Genomic DNA, 23099 nt, shown 5'->3' on the forward strand with positions numbered 1-23099 from the left:
TTTCACAAGTCTTGCTGGAAGTGATCATATCAGTCATGACCTAGTTTTTAATGGAAATAATGGAATTTCCCTAGCAGAGGAATGAAGAAAGGACACCATGTTAGAGTCACAGAGCATGTGAACAAAGGCATGGGGGCAGGAAGGAGCGCGAGAGCACAGTAAGCTGGGAGCACATCCGTGCCATGTTGTCGCTTCATTTGAAATGAGGTTGAGACAGTCATGACAACAGTATTGGGGAGACAGGCCTCCCCATGTTCTAACTACACAAATGGCCCCAAGTGGCTACATGGTTTTCACAAAATTGAATACCTACCTGTGAAACTCAAGAAATTCAGAAGTCAACATCCTTCCTAAATTGGATTATTTCGTCCCTGAAAACTTATATTGTGGATTTGAAGAACAAAGAAATATTGCTATCAGTAAACAGATTCCCATCACTTAATGACTGCATGTTTCTCCTACCTACACGGTAACAATGAAAAAAAAAAAAAATACTGGCAGAGAAGGAAGCTCTGGAGGGGCAGGTGCTGAGAGGGCTGCATGTCACTGCAAGAAACTTAACCTGCACCCTGAAAAGCCAGAATGGATCTGCCAGCGCCCCACCTCAGTCACACATAGGAAAAACTGGCTATTATCAAATCAGGTATCGCTGGCAAAGACACAAGAGATTACTCTCAGATCCGGATTCACCATGGAGAACAGACAACTACAGCTTAGCACTGCAGGAACATTTATGTGGGACAACATGGAAACCCACTTCGCCCCCATTGAGACTTTTCCATGGGTTCGGAGCCACAGGTGCCCTGACTCTCGCTGGACACAGAGAACTTTCATGAGGAAAAACCAGCTTGGTAGCTGGGGAGTCACAGCAGACGGCTACGGGAGAGGCTGGCAGACTCCAAGGTGCATGCTACTGAGCAGTGACTGTGGTGCAAACAGAGAGAGAAACCCGTCCAGTGGCTGCTGAGCCCACTCCAGGGGTTCAGATCCCTAGGTAACCCGGGCTTGGCGCGAAGCATTCACAGAGCTTCTCCGTAAGCCAAGCCCAGCAGGCTCTTTGGCTGGATGGCCGGCTGCTGAAAACTGATCCCGGACACCGGACCTTCGCCACCATCCAATCACAGAAGAGCCTTATCAGAGCAAGTCTTCAAGAACAGATACAAATGATCTTATTATAAAAGGGATGTGGTTACTTAAAAAACCAAAAATCTTAATTCCTAAGGACTTAAGTAACTACATGTGAAATAAATTATTAAAAAAATAAGCATAGAAGGTAGTAAGACCCTACTTTACAAAATAAAACATAAAAAATAAAGCCTCCACTTGTCATCAACACTGTGTAATATACTATTTGGTCAGATAATTTCCTCAACTTCTGGGTTTCAGCTATAATTGTATTTATGGTAATTCTTCAATGACGTACTTAATAGCAATACTGCGTAAGTCTGAGGCTGAAAAAACTATAGTCATCCACAAAGAATTCACTGTTGTCTTACTGAGTTAATTCTCAACCCTCACACTAAAAACTGTTCAAAAATAGAATTTTTATGTACATTACTCATGATTTCTGTGTATCTCACCAACTTAGATATTTCCTCTTATACAGAATATTCCCAAACATCCCCCAAACATAGAGAATTTAGCCAATCGTAGGTTGTATCAATTTACTTCACAGAAGAACAGCATATTTCAGGCCTATGATTTCCATTTAACAACAAAATAATGTACAGAAAATCCAAAGGCAACCATGTAGCATAATATGTAAAATGTGCAAATACACTTTAAAATGCAAGTTATTTTTATAGCATCTTACAAGGTAGAACTCTGTCCTAATTAAGGAACCTACCTCATCCAATCTTTTGCATGTATAGCCAATGCAAAGGTACAAGGCACAACTTAGTGTTGACAGTAAAAGTGTGTAACACACACCCTCAGGTTTTTTATTTGGAGATATTAAAATAACATAATACCAAGTTTGCATGTGATTATTTAAAGAGACATCAGCTCAATTCTAAAGCTTGATGAGGCATTACACTGATAACATGAGTGTGGCCAAGACAAACTGTTCCCTGCACTTAAAAGACAAGACCCTTGGTATTCTATATTAACAAAAAAATTATACATATATATGTACACACACCCCCCCCCATCACACACAACCAACGTCCCACAATCCAAAAGGAGGCCGTTCCGTTTAGCAAAGGTTCCTATTACAGTATTTCATGAAGTTATTTAAAAAGTACATGTTTATCCACTGCCTGTTTTGGTCAATCTTGCTACAAAAAGACATTGAAATAGACAATTTTCTTCTTCAAGAAAAAGACAACACCTAATTTAGAAAGTCTTTCTCTTGAGATTGCACAGTGAAAGGTGCTATTTAAATATAAAAGCTTGCTGCTTTCAAAGAAATTATTTAAATCTACACAGAGAAAAATGCCAACCTATCAGAACTCACTAGAGCCGTGGCTAGAACACTATTCAACAATTTTCAAGCCCAATCACATTGCTCTTTGCGTTTTATTGCCCATCCCTGAGAATAAATATTCTATTACTGTAATTGTATAACAAAGTAAATAAATGCTACAGTGATGAGGAAAATGCTTGAATATTTTTCAAAATATGAAATAAGCCCTATTTCATGTTAGTGAAAAAAAAAAAAAAACAAAGCGCTCTTTGCAAAGACCACCACTGATAACAATTTAAAACTTTTGTCTGAGTCAATTCAATCCTCTTTTTAGTGGGTAATTTGTTTGCATTCATAAATCATTTCCTTACAACCCATAATTTTATCATTTATGTTAATAGGAACATTTAAATAGGTGATGGAGCAAAAGTACATAGAAAAGAAACGCAGAAGTGAGATTTGTATTTCCCTGTGGAAAAAAGTTCTTACTGAAAATAATCTGAACATCATCCAAGAAAGAACAAAAGTATCTATGAAAGAAAGAACACACTCGTAAATGTCTTCCTCGTTGTCTTTGGTTTAGCCTTCTTGGCCAAAATCTTCTGTAAACTTCTTTAATTTCAACAAGTCGTGTTCATTCACTGTGGGTTTTGTGCTAGAGAGTGACCTTAACATATCCGACTGTCAGGGAAAGAAGGGGGGTGTATTAGTAACAGAATCAAATAAATATGCTGCAATTACTACTACGACTACTACTATTATTGTTACTATTTTGCCAAAGGTTAAATCTGAATACCTGCAATGCCTGACCATACCTGACATGTCTGACCATAACATTCCTCCACACATAAAAACTTTTAATTGCTCGCCTTGCCTGACCACAACCTTGGGCGGTAACAACTACTTGCCAGAAGCATGATCCTCTAACCCTGAGGACCAGGTTCTCCAAAAAATATGTACCTAATCTCTTTTCCAGCTTTGTTTTTCTTAAACAAGAGCAGTTTTACAAAGCAATTTAAAAAGACTGTAGCTAACCACCAATTCTTATGGGAAACAGAAGACCACTGATCAAAATTAACATAACAGAATGTTTATCTTAGCAAAAATTAAAGTCAAAATTCTAAGAAAATGTTTTTATTACGGATTCATTCTAAAGTTCCCTTCTAAGCTATGTCTTCTATTAAATAGTATGGGAAATGGTCAAATGGGCCAAAGCTTAAAAATTACAAAGAATGAAAACAAAAATAAAGGCTTCCAAATAATTTCTCAATTAAGCATTATGTCAAGTTAACACCTGTGTCTCTCTACTGTAATACTTTTGCTTCAGAACTTTTTTTGAAAGCACTGCATGCAAAGCATGATTCAAACTTCCTATAAAAGTAAAACAGAAAAACAACATTATGAATACTATGCTAACATGATGCATTTAGGGTCTCTGAGATTCAGGAAAAAATCTGACCAGGTCAAATTAAGCCTTGACAACATTTTCTGCAGTCTATGCAAGCATTTTAGTAATGTTATTCCAGTTATAAGTTACATATGCTCTTTCAAATTAACCTTTTTCATTTGAAAAAAAAAAGACGTTCAATTACTCTGCAATTTTTTGAGTAGTTAGTATTCAACATGTCGATGATATGTCTTCTAGCTAATCCCATATAAATGGAAAATTTTGCGCTTGGCAAATTACAAAGGATAATGTTTCAAACTTTTTCTTAAAATCGAAAATATGTCTGACCATGCTAACAACTGGCTCCAGAAGTTTATCCCCAGGGACATCCATCCACGTCATTTCGATGGCGCCAGCATCACCAGGAGAGCAGGGTGTCAGCAGGTCGTCTACTATCTTGTTAGGGTCAGCCTGTGATGGGCCCCGAACCTGGAATATACAGTGATCTGCCATATTTATCTGAACAAAATAAGCAGGCATGAAGACTTAGGCTGTTATCAGGAAATTGGAAAATCTATTTTATGTTTTGTTAAAATGTTTACTTCTGAAGGTTATACAAGTGAGCTTGAGCTTTGGGTCATGGGATAGAGTTTTGTTTTTCTTGAGGCTTTTCTGTATTTTGAAATTTTCATTTTTTAAAAAGATTTATTTATGCATGCAAATAGAACTGGGGTACAGGCCATAGGAACAGGGGTGGTGAGAGGATTCACCAGAAACAGTATGGGAAGCAGAACAGGCAGATAGATGAAGTACACTGCTGCGGGGAGCAGCAGGTGAGACAGAAGAGGTCTGCTGCATCATGTGAGTAACCTCTGGGGCAGGGATCGAACTCACACTGAAGCGGCTGTGGCTAGCTTGCAGTGCTGTGTCCTAACCTGCTGCGCCACCAGAAAGGGCCAGAAAGGACTGAGTTTCTAGTAATCTATAGCAACTAATGTCAAAGAGAATTAACAAAAATTACAAGGGCTATGGCATAAACCTGACTCTGAGCCTACTGTTTTCCTTCGCCATCAAGCTAGAGAGGGGAGGGGTATGCACCGCGCTGGTGAGCTACCATGACGGGTGTTTTCGGAGTGCTCCAGCGAGTCCCCACTCAACATCCCCAATAGGGTCTAGGAAACTGGCTTTAAGCAAAGCACCATATAACAGAAGCAGATGTTGGTCTTCAAATGACATCATGTCATGTGGCTGGGATTTTTCTTCCTCCTCAAGCTCACAACAAATGTTGAACAAAACAGTGTCATTTGAAGACCTGCTTGACTTCATTTTCTTCTCACAGCAGGACTTCCAAAAGTGTTACGGTCTCCACTTTAGAGATAATAAAAGTGAGCCTTAAGTAGGTAACAATTCCATCAATATCATAATTATAACATTATAATTCCATATAAGGGAATGGAGGGAGTTCCTTTATTTTGGAATAGCTAGGTATACTAACTATAATAGGTTAACCTTGCCATAGATTGCTGCATTGGGTTTGCGCAGTTTTTCAGGATTTTCACAGCCACCTTCATGAGTGATACTGGACACTGCTGTTCTCAGTGAGGGGCGTGGTCCAAATCACATCCTTTGGGATTAACAGTGGCTCTTAATAAACTTTCTGGGAAAACCTGCTTTCATGAAAGGGAAGGGGCATCTACTATGTAAACCCATTTATCATATAAAACTGAAAACAGACTAGTCTCTGGGGGCACAGCAATGATGGCTGCAACATGCACCAAGCACACACGGAAGGAGGCCGAAGTCTTCACCTTTTTGAAGTGAGTGGCCGACTGCACTTTCCTGACGGGCTGCATGAGCGCGTCGCGCACTATGACGCTGATGTCCGCCCCGGAGTAGCCGTCCGTCTTCTTGCCGAGTTCTCGGAAGTCTGTTTCCGTGAGACTGTTCTGAGTGGTCCCCAAGTGCAGCTGAAACATTGCTGCTCGGGCGTGGGCCTCGGGCAAAGGAATATAAATTCGTTTCTCAAATCTTCAAATGGAAGAAAAATTGCATCCAGGATGCAATACATGTATTTTTAATTTCATATATTTATTATATTTATATCATATATATTTAATTTCAATTGAAAAGTCAGGTTGTTTTCAAGATGAAAATAAGATATTTAGATAATCTCATTTATACAAAGTTGAGTAAGTTAAATAAATTCCTATTTATCAAAGGTAAACATATTCGCTTAGGTTAAATAAAGTGAAAATTTCCAGAACACTAAAAACAAATACAATCAAAATATCAAGGGAACTAGTCTGGATTGGCTTTTTATCTTTCTCACTGACTTTTGGGTTATTTCAGCCATGATATTTCTGTCTGAAAATTTCATGTCTGAGATTCATGACATGAATTCTTACATGGGTAACTGCCCATAGAATTATACTCTGTTGATAAAGAGATACACAGAAGTGACAAAGAGATAGGAGATGGCAAAAATAGCCCTCTAAATGCAGAACTGTATAATCTTACAGAATGGATACATTTATTATACAACATGTCCGCTACATTCTGCTGGGTAGAGCAGAACAAATAATTCTACTACATCATAAGCAGACACTATTTTTCAGGAAGAATTCTGCTGGCCTTCTTACAATTTCAGTACTTGCAGGTAGGGAGGAGTAACCAGGGACAACTGAAGGGGCCTGTGAATATATTTTTTCTCAAGGTAATTCTGTGCAACGAATATTATATCTCTAGGGGTTCAGAATTAGGCCATTTAAAAAAAATGACCAGCACATCATTTCCTTTCTTGGTACTGGACACATAACCTACTACACTGGCAAATCAAGTAAATGGGATAAAAGTAGCCAAAGCAGGGAGCTCATTTTTACCTCGTAAGATGAAAGAAATGAAACAAGGAATTCTGAAGCAGAGGAAACAGAGGAAAGTGTTACCTTCTCCTGCAACTCATGCTTCATATTAAATTAAAAAATTATAGATATAAATTCCTTAACTGAAAATGTAACCTAGCTACTGTATTCTAAATTGTAAATGTCACTTTGCTAAAATTTTATATGAAAGGGTTTTCATTGAGATCTCAACTATTCATGCAAAACTCTGAAGCATCAGTGCCTACCACCAAGTTTACTCATAACTCTAGGCGGCTTTAGGTGATGCAGTGTGAAATAGGCCCAGAAGTAGTAGCCTCATATCTTATAGAGCAGACAGATAAGAGCCTGGCCTGCTTCACACAAGTCCGGGGGAATGAGGGTCATAAAAGCCTGAAAAGCTATTAGAACATCTCTCCACTAGACAAAAAGGGAACGAGACTCTTGCAGCATCTGTCATTAGAAATAAGATATTTACTATATCATCATACCTTCGCCTAATGGCAGAATCCAGAACCCAGGGTATATTTGTAGCTCCCAGAACCAAAATTCCATCATTGTCCACACCAACCCCTGCATTAAAATATTGATACTTTAAGTATTCTGTCATTTTAAACTTCTTTAAACCTCATCTGCATATTAAAAATATGGTGTTTTAATGTTAAAATATCTCATCTAAAGAGTCCCCATGGGACATAAACTACTGAATCAACTATCCTATTACTCAATTATGATGCAAATAACCCCCAGAATAAAAATAATTTAGAAAATCAATTTAAGGTAGTATTTTTAAAGATATCTTTGTCAAATTCAAAGATTAATAATAATTTTCCAAATATTTCCTGAAAGATTTCATTCAAAGGCTATACATTCTTACTATTGTTGTCCCTGGTATTCTGTAAGTCATGAATCTCTTTGCTATTTAAATCAGTAAGTTCTACAAAATGATTATAACTAGATTAAAATTATGATGCACATGAAAGACAGTGAGAATGCAATCAGGTACGATGAAACACTGAGGCTAAAGAATTTCCCCACTATTGTTGTAAAAATATTTAAGATAAACAAGAACTAATTTAAAAACCAGAATACTACCTTGCATTTGAACAAGAAACTCTGTCTTAATTCTACGTGCTGCTTCACTTTCATTTTCACTTCTTGAACCACACAGAGAATCGATTTCATCAATAAAGATAATGGAAGGTTTGTTCTCTCTGGCAAGTTGGAATAAATTCTTAACTAGCCTAGAAAATAAGTAAAAGCTTTCAGTTTCTCAAAGAAAAAAGAAAGGTAAATGACATGTGACTTAGTGAGAGACTGAAACAAAATAACATACCAATATTATAGAAACTCTGTAAGTCAAAAAAAATTTAATCATTTAATCATGTTTTGGTCTAAAAAGGAAGACAGCTAAAACTGGGCAATTTATTTTGCAACTTACTGTACATATATGTTCTCTTTTCCCTGTGAAACAAATTCTAAATTAGGGTCCGATTTGACTGAAATGAATACCTATTATTACTTCTCTGTATGGCTATTAAAGGTTGGTATAGTAGCTATCAGGGAGAGTAAAATTTAAAAAGTATAATTAATGTACTACTTACTTTTCACTTTCACCTAGCCACTTAGAGACAAGGTCAGAGGAAGATATTGAAAAAAATGTTGAGTTGTTTGCTTCTGTTGCTACAGCTTTGGCTAAATACGATTTTCCTGTTCCAGGTGGCCCAAATAACAGGATTCCCCTCCAAGGTGTTCTCTTACCTAAAATGTGTATTGAGAAAAATAACCTGAGAACTTCAAGATGGTTAATTTCAATGAACAGAGACATCATTCTTAACAAAGAATACTGTAAAGTGGTTTTCATTCTAAAGCTATGACTATAATAAAAAAATAATTTAGAAAATCAACCTAAGGTAGTATTTTAAAGATAACTTTGTCAAAAGTGTGTTTATATCGATAGAATCCTTCTAACACAGATTATCTTGATTGCTCACATCTTCACTCAATCAATATGTATCAAAACCACAAGTACAGAAAGAGACCCATAAATACAAAAGGAATTCTGTCCCCTGTGGGCTCAGTTGGTTCGGTTAAAAGGCACTTCCTGACCAAGTACTGTGTGCACTGCTTGCTATCAGAATCTATTTTTTCTTAAAGATTTATGTATGTATGTATGTAGAACTGGGGTACAGGCCAGAAGTGCAGTGGTGGTGAGAGGATTCACCAGAGACAGAGTGGGGAGTAGAACAGGTAGGTGGGCTGAAACACATTGCTGAGGGGAGCAGCAGGCTGGTCAGAAGAAGGCTGCTGCAGCACCATGTGGGTCAGCCCCCTGGCTGGGGATTGAACTCGTGTTGAAGCGGCTGCTGCAGCTAGCTTCATAGCAATGGGCTCCAACCCACTGCACTGCCAGGAAGGGCTCACATTTGCTATCAGAATCTTATCAGAGAAACTATGCAAAAATCTTCTTTTAAGTATCTGTGACATGGGTAGGAGTGAAACCGACAGATTGGAGTTCTATTCAGTTCCTGACCACCAAGGAGGTGTAGCCTGTTTTGACAGGGAGCACATTCATGACCAGCTGCCCAGTCATTCAAGGAGATTCTAACCTGAACCCCAATCTTGCAAAAGTGTTACAAGGAAAAAAATCAACTCTCAATTTTGTCCTGAGACATTCTAATGCTGCCTTAACTAAACCTGACTGGGTGAAACTGGCAATAAGATATCAAATATAATGTAAAAAAAATTGCTTAGTACAGACTGTGGTTGAATAGACAATGACTGCAGAAGTAGATGAGGGATGGAAACAACAAATATTGTGTATTTACTGCCATGCAAGCTTCAGCTTCTACTGAAATCATTTCATAGTTTGAATGTCTGTAATTATGAGTCAGTGTTTCTGTTAAGTGTGGTACACATATCACAGTGGCATATGAAGTGCTTTCTAGGTGATATGTATAAGTAACTTTTCGTTAAATAATTTTTATGTGCATTACAAGAACACTAACTTTTCCATTTTTAGACACATCAGTCTTTTAAGAAGACGTTACTAAGTGAAAATACTAAGTGAGAGCATTTGAAATTTAATAAAAAGAAGCAAAGCAATCTATAGTGTTAGGAGTTAAGAAGTTGCTTGCCTGAGAGGCAGAGAGGAACTTCTTGGTTACTGGCTATAGTGTTTGATTTGGTGTTTATTACACAGGCCTACTTTGTGATAATTTATGACCTTGAACATTTATGGACTCCTGTGCATCTCTGTATACTTATGTTACATTGTAATAAAAACTTTGCTCTGAAGGGGAATAAAGAGAAATATTTTTAAAATAATGGTGTTTATAGGTTGACATAAATACATAGAAAAATCTCATAAAGATGTTACAAAAATGACATTCGGGAACCAGTCACATAAATTATATAACATAATATGAGCTCAACTGTATCTGTACATTTATAGGGTTGTGATATCAACTTGTACACTGTTGTTTCAAATTGCTGAATTTAGCTCACTTGTGGGTCTTTTCTCAAAGCCGGATGGCCAATGCATGGCCCCGGGTATCTGCTTTTCTCCACTTCTCTGCATGACATCACAGTTGGGACTGCTAAGTTTGAGGTTAAAAGGATTTCGGTTTCACAACTAGCTGGTGGGTAAAGCAGTATCACAAGGCTCTGTCACAAAAAATACCGTGTACATGACTGGGCACAGACAAATCACCTACGGCTGCGGAGCTGTCATTAAAAGCGCTAAATAATTCCTACTCCTTTTTTTTTTTGAAAGATCAGTATAAGCCCACTGGAAAAGTCTGATGAAAGTCAAAAAGTAAAAATCACTAGAAATCTTATCTCCTTGGCAGTCTTAACATTTTAATGTTAGTACATATTTCTTAGCACACACACTTATTTAACAAGTATGGGATCATACTAAACAGATTTTATATGTATATATACTTATTTTTTTGATCCTTACAAATAGGTATTTTTTCATGTCAGCTGCAACACAGATGCAAATTTCTCAATGTTGATGTAAATAACTTCCCTTAGCACACAGTACTCTGCGTGTTGGTGACTTACCCTCTGCTCACTGGTTGGTATTTAAGCTGCCCTGCAACATATTTCTCTTAAAACATGTACTTGTATACAGAATAAAGACCTTTATACCACTTTAGGATTTCTTTAAGGAATTAACCTGTGATACAGTGACAAGAATTCACAACACTTTACCCCAATCATCTGTGCAGTTTTGAGAAAATTTAAATAAATAAAAAACTTATAAAAAGATGTAAAAGTCATCTCACCTGTAAAAAGGTGAGGAAATTTAATAGGCAATATTACAGCTTCTTTAAGGGCTTCCTTGGCTCCTTCAAGGCCAGCAACATCGCTCCATTTCACATTTGGTCGCTCTATAACAATGGCACCTACAAAAAATCACGCTACCTTTAAATTACGGAAGACTATTCCATCCCATTGAGCAGAAAATAGGAAACACGGATGCTAAGGAAATATACTACAGAACTGTCTGGAAATGTTTAAAAACCTTGGAATGAGGGAATAGTTGCCAGGGAGGAGTCAGGAGTCAAACCTGAGGTGGGTGGTCAGAAAGGGAGGGTAAGCCACGCAGTGTTCTATTCCACTTCTCACTGTGAAATGAAATTACCACCATCTATCCAAACTACGGCTTCGTGAAAGGTCAATTGACAAAGCAAGCACGAGAGCTTGGAAGAGCAGCAGGCATCACTCAAGTCGGTAGAGTGTGAGAGTACACTGATTCTGGAGGGTCAAAAGCACCTGTTCGATGGGGACTAACTAATTATTTCTTCTTGTAAACAAAAGATATGGTGGTTTAATGCTCTCTATAATCATAAGGAAAACAAACACTCTTAACTGAAGGCAGACAGAGATACACACAAATGGAAAGACAAAAGTGAGAAGGGAGGGGAGAGGAAGAAACAGAAGGGAAGGGAAAGATGGAGAAGAGAGGGAAAATGCGTGCTGGCGCATTTCTGTGATACTTGGCTGAGACCTGCCAAATGTAACTTTAGCTACAGATTAGTATTAAATGAAACCATAACCACTTTTTGCAGTCTAAAAATTAAGAAAAAGATCAATTCAACTTTTTCTTTTCTATGTTCCACTCGGGTTACTAGTACATGAGACAACAGATCATCCGACAGTATTTTGTGTTAGCTAAATAAAAATAATTTCTGTATAAGCACCATCTTGTCAACTTAGTATTTTTTTTGCTACAAATTTTGAAAATATTCCATATTTTTTCTTCATATTTAACTAATACTTTTCTCTTTAAGGTGACTTTGGAATATTCAGTAATAAAAGATTATTTGGATTAATTACTAAACATTGCTTAGTGGTTTATACAATTAAAAAGGGAGCAAGATTATTAGAAAGTAAGTCAAACTATTTGATTGTTTCCAATTATATAAAATTTAGTCTTTGATGATACTATTTGTTATATTAATGTGTTTTAACCTCAGCCACTAAAATGTTAAAAGTAGTCAAAAGAAAAAGTTTTTGTGATTTCAGTAATTAAATATTGTATTTAATAGGCTCTAACAGAAGTGAAAGAGTTTTATTCCATGAAAAAAGAATAAAGATTCAAAGAAAGATATGCTACAATAAAACCAATTAGTAAACCATCAACCAAAAAATGGGGGGAGCCCTCTCAGGTAATTAAGGAAGGCGTTCATGTTCTGTTTCACCCCCAAATCCCTGTAACCTTCCTCACTTAAGCATCTGTATTTTTATGCATTTCTGGTCCTTATAAAGACAAGGAATTTAAAGGGTAAAAAAAAAACCTAGTAGAATCAGTTATAACTTTTTTAAAATTAAAGATGTAACCCAGTTTTTACTTTGGTGGGGAGGGTTGAGACATAAGGGGAGGAAAACCCAAACCAAAGTCCACACAGAAAAAAGCTGTTTGTCTTACAACTAAAATAAGGCCACTTGGCAAGGCCCACTGCGTTGATACTAGTGTGTGTCCACTGCTCCGAAAGTGGGGAGCTGCAGGGAACCCTCAGGGGCAGCTGAAGTTCTCAGCAAATAAAAATATCCTCATTAAGCAGGTTATTAGTCAAGATGCCACCTGCACAGCATTCACACACTGCCCAACGCAGAGACGAGCACGAGGCTAAAGGCCCGCCGAGCCAGATCAGTCACCACTCTCTGACAACGCTCAGTCTGTGCGGAGGAGATTCTTCCCAGCTACACATTCTGTTTGGCTAAGACTCGCATAAAGAAAGCACATACCACTGAGCATAGAATTCAGCTAAACAATCACTAGCTAAAATGCCAAAGAAAAGTAAATCTCAGTAACGGAAGTCAGCACGGAAGAGCCAGGAAGATGCCTTTCAGACACGGCATTCACTGCGCCGGTACTCTGTCCAGACAGGGTACTAGGGAGTTTTTGCTGTCACTGATCTTTTAATATTCCCTGACGGCAAGTATTAGCACTTTGCATCTTAAAGCTAGAGTCTCAGACTCAGGTTAGGGAACTCGCCCAAAATTACAGCTTTTAGGGAGCAGTGCCCTCACCACCAAGCCGCGATGGGACAGCAGCAGAGAAGGAAGGTTTGGAAGGTAACGGGGCTGAGTGGTAAAGGTCACTGGCCACACTGAAACAGAACAAGAAAGCTAATGACAAACAGGCAGGAAACAGGAAATAAATAAATAAAAAAAAATCAACGAATTAGCTATCGCGCTGACAATCAAAGCCAGGTGGGAACCCAAACTCACTCTCCTCCCCTGACAGAAAATTTGATACTGTCAGGTTTTGTAGGGTGCTGCCAATACAAATGCTACCTTTTCCAAAAGGGAGCAAGTAAGAAAAGAGAAACTGCCTGAGTTGACTGACAGGTCTTTACAGGGAGATATAAAATTAAATACTGTGTTTATTATGTGACAACCCCCACCAGGGGCCCCAGAGAGCCAATCCCAGGCAAGGGGCATGGGCAGAGCTGTGTGCGACATAGGAACCCAAGCCAGCGGATGAAAAACAGTTCAATAAACTCACTGTGAATTGTTTTTTTTTAAATAAGACAATAAATTTAAAAAGGGAATCTAACGTAACCTTGAAGTTGATTCTGTAGTTTCTTTTTTTCAGGATCATCAGATTCTCCTTCCCCATCACTGTCATTCCTAGTAAAAAGAATTTAATATAATCAAAGACCATTCACTGCTACCAAAATAAGATAAAATGAAGAGCTTAACCTGAAATATTCGTAGTTTAAGCAGCAAAATAAGATACTGACATTAAGTTATGCTCCTTTCATTACTTTTAAGAATATGTTAAATAAAATAACAGACACATTATCCCTTAAAATGGACTCATGAACAGGAAAGGGGCCAACAGAACAGAGCCAAGGGCAGGAAGCAGCACCAAAGCCCTGTGCCCATGTAGGGACTGATTTATAAATACCGGCCCCATAGTGCAGCCCCAAGATTTAAAATGAATTACAGGAAAATTGTAAAAAAAGAAACGCATCAGGACCAGGTGAACTATACATCAGAATAAGAAGTGGTAGCTAGGAGGAAAAAATGCAGACTCTTAATTACTAAAGGTACAGAGTTCTAGAATCTTAATCTGGAGGTTCCAAAAGCTGGATGGAGCTTCTGATGAAAATCAACTGAGGCCAAAGGATGAGCAGACAAGCCCATGTTTCACATCTAGGAATTTATCCTGAGGAAACAGTTTAAAACAAGTTCAAGGATTTGACTGTAAGGATCACCATTCCCATACTGTACGTAAAAGGTAAAAAATTAGAAATAATGTATTTTCAATTATAGGGACTAGCATGTGATAGAATATACTGCAATTTAAAAATGATGTTGCAGAAGTAGTTTACTGGATGTTCACAATCAGTGTTGAATAGAAAAGAGAGCAAAAATATAGCATGCTATTATTTAAAAAAAAAAAAAAGGACCTGAAGGGTAAGCGCCTGACAGGTCTACCTCAGGTGAGTGTCCTTGGTTATCTCAGCAGAGGGGCGGGGCGATGGGCCTGCCACAGACCGGGCTCCCCTAAATGGCGCGTGTACCGTGAGGGCCGGGTTGGTCAGCTCTGCCCTGCCAAGGTGCGCCTGCAGCAGGACTCACGAGACGGAAGTTCCTCCAGGTAGGCAGAGCTGCACCTGAGGGGAACTCTGCACGAGTGCCATGGTGCGACTGCCCACGCCCTGGCATCAGACGTGCTTAGCAGGTTAGGTCCCTACCAAACAATCTGCAAGCAACATAGCACCCACCTAAATGGTTTTTTTCTGAACGAACTGACAAAAATGAAACCGAAAACAAGCCCCAGAAATATGATGTGGAACTGAGGCAGCTAGAGGGGGAAATATGATGTGGAACTGAGGCAGAAGGTGGAAGGGGGAGCACAGGGGAGCTGCCCAGTGGCCTTGGGGAAAGGACTCTGACGGTGGGGGTGGTGTAAGGAGGTGTGAACCCATAACCCTAAATAACAGTACTACTGGGAACCCCCAGTAGATAGATAAAAGCAACATAAAAAAACTGAAAAAGCAAACAAAAAACCAGGGGGAGGGCACGCTTATGAACTACCCTTTAGAGTGACAAAGCATGTTTAATTCGAATTCACATCAAGAAAAACTAAGATATTCAAAACTTATTTATATTGTACAGTTATTTCTCGTTTCGTCCACCTGGTAGCAGTGGCTGAGTGAAACCCACGATTAGAAGCGGAGTATCAATCAGGCCTACATTCTCCCCAACCAGTACAGGCAGCCAGGGAGGGATTATCTGAGGTCCATTATAACCTAAGCTTGGTAAACTTAGGGGCTGGCAAACTTTTATTGTAAAGGACCAAACAGTAGATAGTTCGGGTTTTGTGGGCCACGGGCCTCTCTGACAGCCTCAACTCCGCCTGCCGGTGTAGCAGACACAGCCAGGACTGACCATGAGTGGCCATCACAGGTATACGAACATGGGGCTCCGTGCCGAGCGCGCCTCATTAACAAAGACAGGCAACAGATCTGACCTATGATTTGCCAGCATATGGCTTAAACAAAACATATTTCACAATTTAAACAATACAGTAAAATGGAACATCGCGGGGGAATACGTACCCCTTCTCATCAGCTGGGCTTGGCTGTCCCTCTTTTACTGGCTTCTGCGGTCTTTTCTCTTTCTTTTTCAGGTACTCCTTCAGTTTTTCTGCTCTATCAAGATACTCTGTACACTTTGCTCTGATACTTTGTTTGGCTTTATCACCCTGTGCTTCATCTATTTAAGGGAAATGAGATTTTTCTCATTAGTCATCTCTACTGAAAAGTTTAAACTCTTAAGTATGTTTTTTAAATAAGGAAAATCTATTTGGGGGAACAGCAGATCATCTTCAATGATGACCAATTCTGTTCTACCCCTTTCAGCCAGCTGGGAGGTCAGCAGTGTGTTTAAGTCAGAGAGATCTGAACACATCAGCAGGATATTCCAAGTTAACGCTGAATAATATAGAAAGAAATTTAACATTCTGTGGGTTCAGATTCTTTCCTTACACTGGTGTTACCAGAGTAACTCCATGTCTGACATAAAACCAGTAAGACAAACAAAAATAATGCACTATCAATGTTTTATTAGTTAGTATCAGTTAATGAATGCTTTTAGTAATGAAAACATTTCCAGTTGTGTCTCCCTAAGCTTTATTTCCAGATACAGCAATGGAGATCCCACACAGCACGTGGCCCAACGCAGCGATTCTGCGACTGTCAGAAGTGGCCATACGTGGGGTGTGTGATGAGACACATCCGCATTTAGTGTTAAAGCCGTTAACAGAAAAGCCTCAAACTAATAAGGGAATCGCCAAAGAACATTCTAAATTATCCAATTATTAAAATTTTTATCTAAACACAACTCTTAATCTTACCAGAAAGACATCTTTTAAAATGTGTTCTATCGTGTGTGTTTAGCACTAGTTAAGGTCCATGAAGACAGCAGAGTTGTTATCATTCTTTCCCCCGCTGTACCCCCAGGGCCTGGAACAGTGGCTGGCACATAGTAAGTGACAGGTATTTAGGAAACAAGTGAGTAAGATGTCTCCCAGCCCATTATTTCAAAAATAGTTTCAAACAGATGATTAAAAAATCAGTAGATTCAGATTACACAGCCTGGGTACAGTGCCAACAAAAACATTATTTCCATCTACTATATGACGTTTTAATATGTTTTGTTATGTTACACGAAGTAATAACTGATGCCTGCGTAAATCTGTTAACTGAGTACCTTAAACTTGCACAGTTGAATACTAGAAAGTTAGCAGATTTTTCTTTGCAAATCGATGGCTTAAAAATTTCTGGCATTATATTTTAATTTTTCTGAATGACACAGAATTTTTGCTTTTCGTGCTTTTAAATAAAAAACAAACAATGACCTTACATTTAACTACGTGGAGGAAATACTGTACAGCGTGCTGGTAGAGTTGAAGAGCTTCTTCATAGTTCCCAGCTTTGTCTTCCTGGGCTGCTTTGCTTGCAATGTCTATTGCTTTCTGTTTAAAGAGTCACAGAAACCACACCATTAATCAAAGCATGAGTTTCAAGTAAATAATCACACTGAAGAGAAATTCCTAAAAACAATCTTAAAAAACAAATCAATCTTTCCTCCTACACCACAAATGCATTCCACTATAAATAACTATAAACTATATTAATTTATTATATGGACAAATGCTATCTGAATACCATCTCATGTGGTACCAATCACTAAGATTCTCACATAATTTCACCTAAGGAAAGGTAAATGTAGGCCTAGTAAGGGACAATCTAATAATCTGGAAATTCACGTTAAAAGCATTAGGCAGGGCCCTCCCTGGTGGCGCAGTGGGTTAAAGCACAGCACTGAGAAGCTAAAGCCACTTCCGCATGAGTTTGATTCCTGCCTGCCCCGGAGGAGACCACATGGCGTGGCAGACCTCTCCTGACCCGCCCACTGCTCCCCTCAGCAGTATACTTCGTTGATCTGCCTGTTCTGCTCCCCACTCTGTCTCTGGTGAAGCCTCTCGCCGCCCCTGCACCTCTGGCCTGTACCCCAGTTCTGTATGCAGAAATAAATAAATCTTTAAAAAAAAAAAAGCATTAGGCAAATCAACAACGGGGGGAGAGAAATGCACTGGACTATGGTGAGGGCGCATGAGTGATTTGGTGATGGGAAACCCAAGGGGATTACAACTGAGATGGAAAAATGCACAAAAATATGTAAAAATAAATTATTATAAAATTAAAAACAAAAAACTAAAAAAAAAAAAAAGCATTAGGAAAATCCTCAAATAACACGCAAAGGGTAAGACCTCTTCAGAAGCAATGGGGCATTCAAATATCAAAAGTCTCAGAAATACCCAAATCCTTAAGCTAATAATTAGCTAAAAGGTTTACTCAGCAAAGACAGTACCAGAGAGGTCTTTTAAACATCCAAACGAAACCTTTAAAAACTTACATTTTAGACAGCCACTAAATAGATCAAGGGGTCATTGAAGCAGTATTAAGAAACAGCTAAACAACATGGAACATGTTTCTAATGTAAGTTTTTAAAAAGCAATACTTAAAGTTTGAGTCCAACTATCTGTCACAACTCCTGCCCCCAAGTGCAGGAAGGTGGAGAGGAAATTTGTTATCTTTAGTAAGATTTATCTTCTTATTTTCAAAACTTCTAAAAATGATTATAACTAATTACCTTTTTACTATTAAAAAACAAAACAAAAAACTCCCATTGAGAGATCCACAGAATTATGTCCAGCTTCTGTTTGACAGAGACGCGAGAGCAGGGGTGGCAGGTTGGGCTTTCTAAGGAAAGACTGCGGAGCAGGTGAACAGACAGATGGAGGCGGCGAAGAACCCGGACTTAAACTTCATACATTGTACCAAAATCAACTCAAACTATGAGCGATCATGCCTTGAATATAAAATGTAAAACTATAAAGTCTTCAGAAGAGATAGAAAAACTTTAGTGGCTAGGGGTAGTCAAAGTTCTTATTCTTAGACTGGAAAAAAATGGTCCACTGAAAAATTGTACCTAAAATGTGTTCCGTTAAAAAATTCCCATTGAGAAATGCACGGGACTATGGTGGTGGCACAGGGGTGATTTGGTGATGGGAAACCCGTGGGGATTACAATTGAGATGAAAAAAAAAATGTGCAAAATGATGTAAAAATAAACTTTTTAATAAAAAAAAAATTCCCATTGAAAGGGTGAAATGCTGCGTTACAGACTGGGGGAGATACCTGCAAGCCACACGTCAGCAAAAGACTGGTTTAAAATCCTTCCAGTAGTGTGCTTCTCTGCCTTTGGGGGGGTCTGGCTTGGCTTTTCCCATCCTCTCCCTAGACTACCCGCCCCACGAGGACAGGAGTTAGGTGTGTTTATATTCCAGAGTCTGGCACAGCAGCTGGCACATGCTGAAGGAACTTATTTTACCCCAGGGTCAGGCAGGCAGACACTTGTCAACGCGCAAGTGTGAAAGCAGGGACTGAGTGGGCTGTGCCTTCCGGAGAAGAGTCTGCCATACTAGAAAATCCTCAGAAACTGGGTAAATTCCAAAATCATCTATCTCAGGAGAAAAGATGTCCTGGCTCCTGCTAGTCAAGGCAAATTCTTCTCCCTCGCTCTGGAGTGCATCCCCGCTTTCTTCCTCCGACACAACTCCATGAACTAAATGCTATTCTAGTTTCCATAGAACTAAACTTTCTCGTTTATACTAGCTCCGCCCTTGGCATAAAGTTGTACGCAAGTCCAGCCTCCCTGGTGGTACAGGGATGAAGTCTCAGCACTGTGAAGCTATCTGCAGCCACTGCAGCACAAGCTCGGCCCCAGCTGGGGAGGGACCCACAGCAGACCTCTTCTGACTCACCTGCTCCCCTCAGCAGGATGCTTCAGTAAATCCACCTGTTCTGCTACCCACTGTCTCTAGTGAATCTTCTCACCCCCGACTCCTGTACCTCTGGCCTATACCCCAACTCCTGTATGCATAAATAAATAAAATAAATCTTCAAAAAAAGAAAAGTGTGCAAGTCCCACTTAGACTCATCTCTACAAAACCCAAACTAAAACACACTAGCTCTGCCCCAGTCTGGGTTCCCCTCTAACTACCTCTTCCTTCCCTCATTCTCAAAGAGAACCCCAGCTTTGTCTTGCGCTTTCTGCTCCCAGACGGCCAAATCTTGCACTTACTAGCTTGGTCTTGGCAGTGCTTAACTCTAATTAACAAATATCTTGACACAGCCTCCTCCTCTGCTTCAGTCCCTTGACTGTGTCATAATTACTTTGCAGGTGTCCTTTTCTCACTCTGTAAATGCAGATATTCAATGGGTTTCTACGTTGATTTTTACTTTTCTCACACTCTAGAGACTCTCCAAGATGCCCACCACCTCTGCTATCATCGACATGCTCATAGTTCCTAAATCCCCGTTTCTAGCCTAGTGCTCTCTTGAGTTCAGTGGCAGTATGCATCCAACCACTGTCACTGAATTGTCGCCACAGGTATTTCAAATTAAAAAAATTCCTTTCTATCCTGGCCCCAAATATGTCCCACATTCTGTAACCCCAAAAGCAATTCCTACCCCTTCGGATATGAAATCCAGGAATCTGGGAGCAAGCCCAGACTCCCCCTTCCTCCCTGTCTAAATGAAGCGCCAAGTCTGATTGTTCTTCCACTTTGTCTCCCATGACCCTTTCCTCTTCACTACCTAAGAGGTACTGTCCTGCTTTGGCCCTCGCCATCTCCCATCAAAGAGCCTGGCCTAATGGGTCTCCCTGCTTCCGGGCTTCCCGAGACACACAGGACTGCTCTGTTTTAAACCAAAAACCCAGGCATGTTGCCTTCTACAACTTCCCACCTCTGGCAGGATGGGGTCAATCACCGGTGTGTGTCACACACAGCACCACGTGATATGACCTCACCAGCCGTGTCCTCCCACACCCTATGTCAGTCATTCCAAACTACTGGGACAACCTGCATGACTCAGCCTGCGTGTATCTGCAGACCAGCCCTTGCCACCTAGAGAGCCCTGACCCACTGACTCCCTTGGCAAACTCCAGCTTCTCTGAAGCTCGGCACAGTCACCTGGCCTTCCCACTACCCCAGAGTGGATGAGCCTTTGCTTCCTCTAGATGGCTTCTGCTACTTATGACAACTGCAACCACCACACCGATACTATTGGTCATTCCGTAAATCCATTTTACATCAGAAATGGACTTCCAAAAACTCGGAAAATCCACAACATAGAAGGCAATCAAAACATTTAAGACTGAATTAGCTTTGTCTTTAGTGCACTGCATCCCTTGCAACTTCTCCCAAGCCTTGCCAAGGTTTTATTCTACTTCTAGACTGAGGCTCATGTTGTATTGCTCTCCCTGCAACATGCACCCCACTCTGCAAGGAGGCACAATGCTGTAGAGAGAATCAGCACAAACTTGTAAGCAGTCAGACCTGGGTTCAAAACTATCTTCAGTGCTGATTAACTATTTCAAGGCATAACCTTACTAAGCTTCAGTTTCTTCCCTTGAAGAGCTGTTCTGCAAATTAATGAGATCACACCAAACACCAGGCAGACAGTAAGTGTTAGCGTCGTTCACTTTAGCTAAGCTCACGTGGCCTCTCCTGTGGATTTCTCATTTGTCCCTTGAAGAACTACTTAGACCTTTCCTCTCCGTCTTCCCACACGACACTGTTATTTATCCATTACTCTGTGACTCTGACCTTTAGTTATGTGTTTTCCTCCATTAGATTACATGCATTTTGCTATGAGAATTTTTGCCTCACTCGGTGTGTAAGTTATTTGAGCACTGTTCACCCAATTTTCCTGGGATAGAAGGTTGAAAAGTTTAAATGAGAAAGCACAATGTGAACAAAGCAGTAATAAAATAACACAGCTTACAACTAGCAACTATGCCTTTGTGTCACACCTCGCCAATCTGCTGAAGAACACACAGTAATCCACATGAAATACAATGAAAACTGATTACAAGATTTAAATGCAAATCTTGTCAATGAAGAATGGTATCAGTAGATATACTCAAGTCATACTGTAGAAAGTCCAAGTTACAAAGTCTTGACAAAGAATGCAATCTTGCAATTTCTTGGTGTAAAAACAAATACAAATGAACACGTTTAAATCTTTACTCTAGGAAGTAAGTCAAAGTAGTAATTATGGTCACAAGGGGACAATGCAGATATTTCTTGTACTAACTATTCTGTCCCAAAATGACCGACTGGAATGAGCGACTCCGAGGTAAAGTCTCATTACTAAAGCCCCAGATCCATCCCGGGGATGGGAGACAAATGTTTTAGAAATCTCCCTTCTCCATAAATTCCATTCCACCGATTTCGGCCTAAAATCTTAGGATTCCATAACTCACACACAACGTACGTTCAGAGCGGTCGGAAGGGGAGGTGGAGGCACAGAGGTTAATACTCGCTGATCTTACTACAGGCTACATTTTGGGGTCCAGAGGACAGGGCGCGCAAACGTGTATGATCAATGGCTTCTTCAGATTCCAAGACGGTCCCCACGGTTCTGGTCACTGAGAGCTCGAAAATGCGCCCGCTCTACACGCTTGAGACACCGGGCGACCTAGAACCACCAATTCCAACCCGACCGAGGGCCGGGCTTGGCCAACATCACGTTCTTCCTCTCTTCCCTACACTGATCCGAGCGCCAGCGCTTCTCGTTCGGTCTCCTGCCCAGTTCGGCTGTTAAACCTGGCTGGATTGGGGGGGTCGGGGGGGGAGCCTCAACAAGTCAGGAGCCTCACAAAGCCCGTCAGCTCGGGGACCCCGGAAGCGGGCGCGAGGCGCCGGACCCTCCCACCTGCGCTCGGCGCGGGCGCCACCCTCCCAGCCCCGCAACCCTGGGCGCGGCCGCTTCCTCCGCCCTCCTCCCGGTCCCCCCGCTCTGCCCGCGCCTCCCCCTGGGCTCGAGCTCGGCTCTTAGGGGCAGGGGGAGAGGCCCGTACCTGCAGGTTGGATGAGGTGGATGCCATGGCGGAGATCCAAGGCAGTTCCCTCCGGGAGGAACGAAGCGAGAGGATCGACGTTGGTGGCAGCGGGGTTGCCCCAAACGTGCGCTGATTGGGGCTCACGGACCCCGCGCGGCGACTTCCCTCCCGGGATGTGTTCCAAAACAACACTACGGTCCTGGAGCCGCCCGACCCTCCTCACAAAACTTCCGCAATCCCGAGCCCCTCCGGGCCCTCGTCCCGCCTCTGGCCGCAGCACTTCCGCTTTCGTCATCATCACGCGCGCCACCTAGTCCGGAAAGGCGGCCCGGAAGCTCGCGAGGCCTGGCGGGAGCAGGACGGGGCGCAGGCTCCCTATGGCTCCGCCTGCGACCGGGAGGCCTCCTGCACGCATGGGCCGTTCTCTTGTGTCTTTGCTCCTGTGCTCTTATTTGAGATTAGCCTCTGGTACCTTACACTGCTCGTCT

The 23099-nt window shown here is 40.7% G+C and overlaps 1 protein-coding gene across 1 annotated transcript; it reads right to left on the minus strand.

Annotated features, from left to right (window-relative positions):
- Nucleotides 1-1650: 1650 nt before the first annotated feature.
- Nucleotides 1651-22879, minus strand: VPS4B (vacuolar protein sorting 4 homolog B (S. cerevisiae)). Its single transcript, XM_004683951.2, has 11 exons — nt 22630-22879; nt 17060-17171; nt 15754-15910; nt 13746-13813; nt 10960-11079; nt 8272-8428; nt 7763-7911; nt 7159-7240; nt 5600-5819; nt 4140-4280; nt 1651-3085 (listed from the first exon to the last, which is right to left on the minus strand). The coding sequence occupies exons 1-11, from the start codon at nt 22654-22656 to the stop codon at nt 2984-2986; spliced, it is 1335 nt and encodes a 444-aa protein (XP_004684008.1). The 5' UTR covers nt 22657-22879; the 3' UTR covers nt 1651-2983.
- Nucleotides 22880-23099: the final 220 nt, after the last annotated feature.

The sequence above is a fragment of the Condylura cristata genome, unplaced genomic scaffold (genome assembly GCF_000260355.1).
Source record: "Condylura cristata isolate star-nosed mole 26May11 unplaced genomic scaffold, ConCri1.0 scaffold00016, whole genome shotgun sequence".
Lineage (NCBI taxonomy): Eukaryota > Metazoa > Chordata > Mammalia > Eulipotyphla > Talpidae > Condylura > Condylura cristata.

Excerpts from the sequence above, each read along its gene's own strand:
- VPS4B (XM_004683951.2), bottom strand. The coding sequence starts at position 22,656 with ATGGCATCCACCTCATCCAACCTGCAG. Across the intron at positions 17,172-22,629 it reads CCACCTCATCCAACCTGCAG|AAAGCAATAGACATTGCAAG; the intron begins GTACGGGCCTCT and ends CTCTTTAAACAG. Across the intron at positions 5,820-7,158 it reads GATTCTGCCATTAGGCGAAG|ATTTGAGAAACGAATTTATA; the intron begins GTATGATGATAT and ends TTCCATTTGAAG.